The sequence below is a fragment of the Eurypyga helias genome, unplaced genomic scaffold, assembly GCF_000690775.1.
Source record: "Eurypyga helias isolate BGI_N326 unplaced genomic scaffold, ASM69077v1 scaffold10045, whole genome shotgun sequence".
Classification (NCBI taxonomy): Eukaryota; Metazoa; Chordata; class Aves; order Eurypygiformes; family Eurypygidae; genus Eurypyga; species Eurypyga helias.
Genome location: NW_010249495.1, coordinates 41,756 through 50,965, shown reverse-complemented (window position 1 = coordinate 50,965; position 9,210 = coordinate 41,756). Strand labels below are relative to the sequence as shown.

General features: G+C 51.5%; 1 protein-coding gene across 1 annotated transcript in view; it reads right to left on the bottom strand.

Moving 5' to 3' along the window:
- Window positions 1-695: 695 nt before the first annotated feature.
- The window catches only part of P2RX1 (purinergic receptor P2X, ligand-gated ion channel, 1), a 12,125-nt gene continuing 3,610 nt past the window's right edge, over window positions 696-9,210 (bottom strand). The window contains exons 2-12 of the mRNA XM_010151378.1: window positions 8,895-9,042; window positions 8,309-8,380; window positions 7,788-7,857; window positions 7,171-7,267; window positions 6,389-6,469; window positions 4,646-4,787; window positions 3,458-3,588; window positions 2,698-2,788; window positions 1,963-2,028; window positions 1,251-1,343; window positions 696-740 (exon numbers count right to left, since the gene is read on the bottom strand). Of these exons, the coding sequence (XP_010149680.1) occupies window positions 696-740; window positions 1,251-1,343; window positions 1,963-2,028; window positions 2,698-2,788; window positions 3,458-3,588; window positions 4,646-4,787; window positions 6,389-6,469; window positions 7,171-7,267; window positions 7,788-7,857; window positions 8,309-8,380; window positions 8,895-9,042 (1,036 nt within the window). The remainder of the gene's footprint in view (window positions 741-1,250; window positions 1,344-1,962; window positions 2,029-2,697; window positions 2,789-3,457; window positions 3,589-4,645; window positions 4,788-6,388; window positions 6,470-7,170; window positions 7,268-7,787; window positions 7,858-8,308; window positions 8,381-8,894; window positions 9,043-9,210) is intronic.

Genomic DNA, 9,210 nt, shown 5'->3' with positions numbered 1-9,210 from the left:
TTCCCTCCCCCTCTCCTCAATTCAGAGCTGTCCGAGGGTGCTGTGGGGTAGGAGAAGCAGCCATGCTCTCCCCAGGGCCTTCAGGTGCAGGATGTCCCAGCACACCAGGCAGAGTGCAGCTGGAGCCCTTTGGAAGTGCCTGTGAAGGTGGCAGAGCCCAGGGCTGGTGGAGGACCCCGGGGGTCCCGTAGTTTAACCCACCCACAGCATTGCAGCGTGTCCCACCAGAGGCAGGATGCCGGGCCGGCCGGACCCTGCCCTGGCTGCAGGGCATCCCATTCCCATGAGACGGTGTCGGACACTGCTGCTGCTGGCACTGGGGCTGGTGCAAGCTGGTGACAGGGGATAACGATCGTGTTTTAGGAGAGGAGGAGGAAGAGGGTGCGAGTTTGTCGGTCAGTCTGGATTCTGCTGAGAGAGAGGTATAGTGATTTCTGGTGTCTTGCCGACCATTGCCCCGCTTCAAGCAATCGAAGATGCAATGCCAATCCCACATCCTGCCTCCTGTGCAGCCCTGCACACATGCCTGCCCTGGGAAATGCTGACCCTGGGTTAGACATCACAGCCCACAGCTCAGACCTCTCCCATTCCTCCCTGGAACCTTGCTGCCTTCCCAGGGGCCTTGGGATAGCTCCGAGATGCACAGCCCTCACCCCTGCCAGCCCCATCAGGGTTGGGGAAGCACCACTCACCTCTCACTGCGTGTTGTCCAGCTCCTTTTCCTTCTTATGTGACTTTGACTGGGGGTTAAATGAGAGGAAACAATGATTCTTTTGCAGACCTGCCCCTTTCTAGTGCCAGGGAAAAATGTGGTTGAGCAGCAACTTCTAACCCCCAGTGCACAAGCATATTATCAGCTGAATTTGAGGGGAGCTGTTTTCGTGTCCTATGAAAGGCCACGAAGCATCCCACAGTCATGGAGATGTTCTCAGAAAGCAGGAAAAGGGACATTTTCCTGTTTGCTAAAGGCCCTGCTATGCTTGAAGTAATGCAAGTATTATCAGATATCGGAATATCTAGGGATAAAGGGAGGGAATAAAGCTATTAACAGTGAGTCACATGGAAGATCTCTGTAATTTTGGAGAGTAGATTCATGGGTCCCAGCCTCTGACAAACCCAAGTGCTCAAGAAGGCGCCTAGTTGCTCCTCAATATAAATGTTGTTTGTGTTACAGCCTCATTACTCATGCACACATCCACACTCACACACTGGCAAGAGCCTCCGCAGGGGAGGGACTCACTGTTACTTACAGGCTCCTGTTCCGCGTATTTGAATTTCTTCTGCTTGTAATAGTCCCGTCCTTGCAGAAAATGCAGCAGGAGCAGGTCGCAGAGGACAGAGGCCTGAAATCAAAGTGCAGTTAGGGTTGGGGCTGCCCTCGCAGCTCATCTTGTACTTCCAACTTGTTCCAGTTTGCCACACAGATTAGGGTCACTTCTGCTTCAACCCACAACACGGCATTTGCTAAAGAGTATGCAACCCCCGCGTGTTCACTGGGGACAGAAGTGAAGTGTGCTGGGCTCAAAGCCTGGCACAGAAATTACGTGTTTCCACTTCAGGTATATCCAGAGCACAACACCTTTCAGGTCATGCCAAAGTCTTTAAAGACCGTAGCCAAACAGGATGCTGGTTTTCTGCATGAAATACTGCCCATCACCTCCAAAACCCCCTCAATACCAGCTCTAACTTGAAACTATCAAGATACCAAGACATGACCCTGCCACAAAAGCCTGCCTTCCCCTCGCTAGGTAAGGAGTGGCTCCGCAGCAGAACTCACATCGGTCAGTGGTCAGCAGGCACCTATTTTCTGGAGCTAGCGAGGTAAGAGCACACCTCGTTTCCCCCTTTTGCCCTGAGCAGGAGCCAGTGTTTCTCTGCTGCTCAGGGACACTTCCCCACAGATGTCACAGGCCAGAAGAATGTGGGAGTCTCCATATAGAGGCTGGAAATATCTGAACTTACCACTCCAAAAATACCAATTCCAGAGCCAATTGTGGTCATGGTCGGGATGATGTCAAATTTGCCTGCCTGAATAAAATTGGAGAAAATAGGTGATACGTTACAACCAGCTCAGGGGGAAAAAAAAAAAAAGGTGCCATGGCTGTAGGTGGGCTCAGCTGAAGTGCCTTGGAGCAACCCGAACCACAACCACAACAGAGAGAAAACAGAGCTCGGTAAGAGCTGGGTTTAAGCTCATTGGTTAAAAAGAAAAATACGGTAGGTTGGTTTTAGGCTGACACAAATGGAAATTACTTTGCTTCCTGTATTTTTATTTAAAAAAAAAAAAAAGTATACCCTTTAAATATTCCCGGTGGGAAGACAACAAGGAAAGCCTTCTCTCCCAGTGGGAAGAAAAACACAAAATAGAAAAAGGCCAATGTTCAGCTTTTGGAAATATCAGTAAAAGGTTTTGACTTTCCACAGATTCCCCCAACCCATCATAATGTTTTCTGGGACTAAACCACTGACCGAAATGCAGCTGATAGATGTGATCTGTAAAATGGGCTTCCTCTGATGTTCCCTTCCCCAGCAGTTCCCAAGGGCTGTGAGTGGGCCACTACCCAAGGAAGCCACTCATACTGCTTTTCCTGGCCCCACGAGACCCCAGTGCTGCGTTACAGTGCTGATACCCTCTTGAGGACATGGCACTGCCATCCCAGGGGTCTGGGGTCGAACCCAGTGCCTGGCCACCCTTACCTTGCCATTCACCAAAATGTCAAACCGGATTCCAAACACCTTGTAGAGCGTCCTCTTGTCCATCCCATCTTCTTTGTAGTATTTGGCATATCTGTCCGATTGGATGGTGAGCATTAATGGTCTGCCAGGGTGTCTAACAGCCCCCTGCAACCCAACAGCATTGGGATATTGGTGGGCTGCAGAGCAGGGCAAACAGCTGGGGATGTACTGTCACAGACCTGCTCCTAACCCTCTCCTTAACCCCCCGAAGCAGCTGGGCTGTTGGCACCTCTTCCCTCTGTGCCTCAGTTTCCCTGCCTGCAGGTTGGAGTTAAAGCTCCTGCTTGTTCTGATACTGATGACCCCAAGTGAGCTGACAGCGGGTATTAGCTCAGCACTAGTGGCAGCTTCATGCAGAGCAGCAGCTCCCACCTAAGGGTCATGCTGTGGCTGAAGGCTCTGGAGTGTGGGAACACATGAGATGACCCTGTGCCATCTCCAGTCTTTCAAGGGGCTTCCCAAGAGCTCACTGAGCAGGAGCGTCTGCAAAGGGGAGGAGATGTACAGATGTACAGAAAGGCAAGGGGGTAATATTGAGGCTGAGGGTTGGTTTATCACTTTTCTCTTGCCACTCTAAAGAGAGCACTGCTGTCTGGCATGGCAAAGGTAGTGAGTGTTTTGGAATTCCATCCCGGACCTTCCACCATCCCTTGAGTACTGTGGGATCCTGAAAGATGTCACCTCCGAGTTTTGCCCGAAGAATTAACAGGGGTCTCCTTACCTGAAGTTGAAGCCTGGTGAAACGTTGCTGTCATCATTGTAAAGACCGTGAAACTGGTAAATGGGTTTGCAGTACCGGATGGGCCAGTCGAGGTCACAGTTCCAGTCTATGGTGATGCCCACCACTCCACCCTGCAGCCGAGAGGGGAGTCACGAGGTTGCCTCTCCTTGGACCTGGCCCACACGGAGAAATGCTTTCCCTCTTTATAAGTGGCCTTTCTCGATGCTATGAGGTGTCCTGGCTCCCCGGGGTACATGGACCCCACCACTGCCTCAGCTCTCCTGGGAAGCCTCAGCTTTGTGCCCTATGCATCACCCTATGCGGAGGCACTTGCTTCTGCCCTAAATGCTGGGTACACAACTGAACTCATGCCCTCTTGTTCTTCATCAGCACTCTGTGGCCAAGCCATGGTCCTGAGACACAGTGCTCACTGCAGATCCCCGTCTCCGTCCTTGTGGGACAGCCTCCCCTTGCCTGATTTTGGCTTTCCTGGTGGCCATTAAACCATTAATGTCAGAGGGAAAAACAAAGATCATTTAACAAGCTCATAGAGGAGAGTGAAATGAACCCATGGAAATCAGAAGAAAGCCTCCTCTAAGAGAAGTAGCCAGCTGCTAGGAGATGAAGCAGCTCCTCCTGAGCTTGCTCCAGGTTGCAACTAGCTGTGCCGCAGGGGCTCATCTTTTTGCACCTTTAATTATTCAAACCTCTGATTTTATGTAATGCCTGGCAAAGTTATCTTAAGGCTCTGCAGTGCAGAAATAGCAGATACTTTCGGATACCACCCTGAGAAGCATTGGGCAAAGCTGCATTTCTGAGCCTGGGGAGAGGCTGCAGTTTGCATTGTGTGATGACTGATATTTGACCACCCAGCCAAGGTTTCCGAGCTCAGTCAGATGGGATTTGGCCACTCAGGTCTTGTTATTCATTGCACAAATTAAAACAAACTGAACCCTGGGTTTACAGCCAGCAAGTCAAATCTTGTCAAACTTACAGAAGAGTTTCCAAGAAATGCTTAAATATGAGGTCATGTCCAAGGAAATGAATAATCATTAGGAGCTAATTCTGACACTGCCTTGCAGGCCCTTGAGAAAACAGACCCCTCGCATCTCAACATCTTGGGGATTATTGTTCTGTCAGCGTCCCTCTCCCCATGTCAGCAAGAAACATCGTTTCAAATTGAAGTACCTTAACAGCCAGGAAGGTGAAATTCTGACCCGATTCCTTCACAATGTATCCCAGGTCAAACACAGGGCATAAGGAATCGGTGACTTTGTGATAGGTGCATTTCTTCAGGTACTGTTTGGTAACGCTTTCGACCAAGTTGCGCCTATGAATGAAGAGAGGGTGAAACAGTCTGAATAACCCAATGATTTGGATGGGAAAGATCCTCTGCAGGTCCCTGGTCCAACTTATTATTGCTCAAGGCCGGGTAACGTCAAAGCCTAGGGCCTTGTCCTCCCCCACATGCTCATCAGAGCCCACTCATGAGTTGGCCCTTTCCTCCAGCTCTGACTGGTTTCTCCTACCCCATCAGCAACTCATTTTCCCTGAACCTTTTCCCATGGAGGAAGCTTCTCTGCCGTTTCCTTCCCCTGCAAATGCCCTCCGCCTCTGCTTTGGGATTGCTGCTTTGCCTGCTGCCCAAACCCTGCACACGTCCTGTTCTTACCTCTTCTAGCACCCCCCTTCCTCGTTCCTCAGCTTTGCAAACCCTCCCATGGCCCCCACCATCCCTCCCAGCTGCCTCTCCCATTTGTGTGTCAGCTCATCCGTGGGCTCTGACACGCAATGCTCCATGCACCAACAGTTTTCATCTGGAACAGCTCGTGGACAGTGTATCCCACAGCTTTTGTGTTAACCCAATTTGCTGTCTCCTCCAGAACGGGTGAAAAGGAAAGGACAACGTCTTGCCTTCCATCCGCTCTGCTCTTTCATCTAAAAACAGACTTTCTGTGAAGCCTCCCTGGCCCAGATGGTTTTGTAAGACTTGTGCCTTGCTCAACGCTGTCCCATCGTTTATGCTCAGCAGTTAATTAGCAGCAGTGATCAAAGGCAGGAAGTTTCCCCATGACCCCAGCTGGCTCCAGCTCAGCCCCTGCAACAGCAGCCAGCCCGGCCGCCCTCAACTCCCAGGACCTGCTCTCCCCCTCCATGTCCCCTCTCCTGCCTGTCCTTGCCCAGGTTGCCACCTCTCCTTGCTGCCGGGGGGGCATTTGGGGGGATCCCCTATCCCAGCCACTGCTCAGGGTGCAGCGCAAGGTCAGCTCAAGACTTTGCCAAGCGTGCTGGCTGCCAGGACATTTAACCTTGGACACAATGCAGGGACGCTATCGGATTAGAGAGAAGAATCTGCTGTCTTCAGCACAAATAGCTTCTGCTAATTTGTTCCAAATCAGATATATAATCAGTGTCATCACAAATCCTCTTACGGGTGCACCTTCAGCCAACACCACTGTTTCTAGCACTGCCTGGAAGCGGCCAACTCCATAACCCACTGCAGAAATAGGTGGAAACCGTGATGTTAAGAGGGGTCTCTGCTGATTTTGGGATACCAAGCTTGTCCTGGCTGCTCACACCCCACTGTGCCATGTAGTATTTTACTGTATTTTACTGGAAAAGGGAGAAGAAAAAGGAAGAGTTGGGAAAACTTGTGTATTCATGTGCATTGTGTGAGGGTAAATCATGGGGCATTAATTCCAGAAACCTCCTTTCCTGTAACCACAGCTACCAGCTGAGATGGGAGAGACCTGTGAGGGAAACATCTCAGTTCTTACCAGCTAATCTGGTGATGAGTGCAGCATTAGAGCAGCCCTGGGCTCGCTGATGAGGATGGCATCCTCATCGAGCATCCAGCTACACCCATGGTTTCCCCTGAGAGACACAGCTGGGGGAACTGAGCAGAAGCCATGTCCCCAAACCTCTCCTTACCTGGACACCTTGAACCTGGGGAAGGTGATGCTGTTCTTGATGAACAAGGTGAACTTCTCTGCTTCTGACAACAGGGCAGGGCTGAAAAGCACAAGTGGTGACATGTGTCCATCACTCAGCTCTCCAGCCTCTAAGGAAAACCCCATTTGGTGGAGATTCATCCAAATGGGGATGAGCAGGATCCAGAAAAATTGGTGATTTCATCCCTCCCATTTCTAAATGAAAGACCCCATCAAGGTTCAGAAAAGGCCCAAGAAAGGCTGTAAGTGCCTGTTAGGGGACAGAGAGGGAGTTAGATACTGGCATTCCAGTTAAGAAACCCCAAAAGCACAATGAGGTGGCTGGAAGAGAGACCTGCATGCTTCCCTGGGCTCCTTGGTGGACCTGTAACTGTCCCTGTGTCCCCCCTGCGAGAAAGGGAGGCAAGGAAGAAAAGGACTTTGCATCTACCAAGAGATGTGTCACAGTGGTCGGTGGAGGGGGAGAACATCTCACAGCAGAACACAGCTTTACTCTGAAGCCAAACAGGATAGATGAGGGCTGCTGATCCATGCACAGAGCACACAGCAGAGATGAAGTGAGCTGCCAGCGAGGTGGACAGCAAACCATGCCAGACACAGCGCAAATCCCCTGGGGACACTGGGCAGCATGTACACCCATGGGGTTTTCATCAATCCAGGCTGTCCTGGCAGCAACCTGCAGAGCCCCAGCTTGATCTGCCCTACACCAAGTGCTGCTGGTGCATCCGGGGTGGAAAATGAGTCAACAACATCATTCCTTACCTGGGAACATGGTCATCAACTTCAACGGGGCACCAGCCGAAGATCTCGCAGGTCTTCACAGAGCTGTTGAAATGCACACACTTGCCCGTCATGAGCCCTGTGATGGAGAGAGGGTGCTCACACCCCTGGGTACTGGGGAATCCCAGCCTTACACTGGGATGGATGGGATCTGTTTGGAGCTTCAGCCCTGCCACAGACATCCAACGCTCAAAATACGTCTTTGATGCCGCTTTTTAAAAAGGGTAATTAATTGTGTCCTTTTAGCTGGGGGCAGCATTTTCTCTTGCACTGTTGTACGGGGGAACAACTGGGCAGTTTTCTTGCTAAAATACACCTCAGAAAATGCCGAGCTGTCAGAAGGATAGAAGTTTGGGGAAGTGGTTTAGTCTTGATTAACCTTTTGTTGGCAGAGCTTTTTTCCAGCTCAGATATCTTTCAGAAGAGGAAAGCAGCCCAGGTAGGACCCTTGCCCAGGATGCCAGCGGCTTTTCCCAAACCCCGTCAGCTGGTGGTCCGGGGCAGATCCCCCCTGCCAGACACCCCAGCCAGGCGGCTTTGCCGGAGCACGCTGTGCTCAGTGCATCTCACCAGTAGTGCCCCAGGGCCGCGGTCTGTACCTTGTCCCTGGCGACTGTATTTCCCTTTGCTGCAGTCACTGTCCTGCATGCAGAGCCCGGCGTCCGGCAGCTGTTTGGAAAAAGCCACCTCTCAGCATCACACCCTGTGGTTTTTGTCCCTCTGTCCCCCCGTCTCACCAGGCAGCATTTTCCATGGAGGAAATTCTGCTTGGCTGCAGCCAGAGCCTTGTCCATATACCACTTCCCAAACAAAAATGTCCAGATTAATCAGGAAAAAGGGGAATTTCTTTTTTAAATTCCTGGAAGATGCTTTTATTTAAGCCTCAAGTCTGCTCTGCTTAATTTTTTTCTCCTTTTCTCAAAAGAAAAAAAAACTTGAATGGATGCTGGCCATTTTTCAGCAGAATAAAAGCCTTCACATAGCACTCACAGGTCAGAAACGATAATATGGGGCCAGGCTCAGGCTTTTACTAAACCTCTCAATCTCAGGAAAACTCCTTCCCCAGTGCCACCACAACACCCCCTAAGTTACAGAAGCTGAAGGCAGCCAGTGCATTTACCTCCGGGCAGGTTCCTTGTTTCTGTCCAGGCGTGACAATGAAGTTGGTCATCACCACGAATGAGCTGTCCCCCTGTGGAGACACAGCCAAGAGCTCACAGCCGGCACGGCGTTTTCTCATGGAGTCTCTGCGAGGAGCCTCTCCCTGGGGCACCCAAACCAGCGGGCATGTCCAGGCAGATGGCACCTTTCTCCCTAACTGTGGGTCCTCTGTCCTCCTCTGCTGCAGCTCGGGAAGGTGATGGTGGCCCTGGGAAGCTGCAGTGCCACCAGTCCCAGGGACAGCAGAGGACGCCCATTTCTGCCCGAGATGCTCATCTGGAGGCACTGGAGGAGTCTTGACCTTTTTGGAGGCAGCCTCAAACATGTCCCTAAAACCATGGCAGGTCCCAATCACCAAATGCTCCCCAGGGGTGATATATGGGCAGAGGTTTGTGGTGGAAACAACCTGCTTCCCACCATAGGGACACCTTATCATGGTTAGCTCCATAGAAAGCCTGTGCTGAGGAGTCCCAGTACGTGGGGAAAAGCGGCCATCGGGTCACAAGCCGTTGGGTTAGGGTTAGCCACCCACCCTGCCTCCTTACCTGGGGAGGGAAAACATAATCCACCACGTCCCAGATGTGAGGGCCTATGACACTCTCGTTGGTCAGCGTCAGGCCTTTCAGCTTCACCGAGACCGAGCTGACAATGCTGTCCTGGGACTGGTAGCCCTTCTCGTAGAGGAAAACCCACCTGGACAGGGAAAGGTGGTGGGGTGAGCAGAACCACCAGCACTCATCCACAAGAGGCCCAGCACACCAGTGTGGACTGGGGCTTCTTCTACTAAGTCTCACCTGGGGGTTTATTTGCCAAATTTCCTTCAGCTGGATGAAGGATGTGTTGCTGAGCTCTCCCACCCTT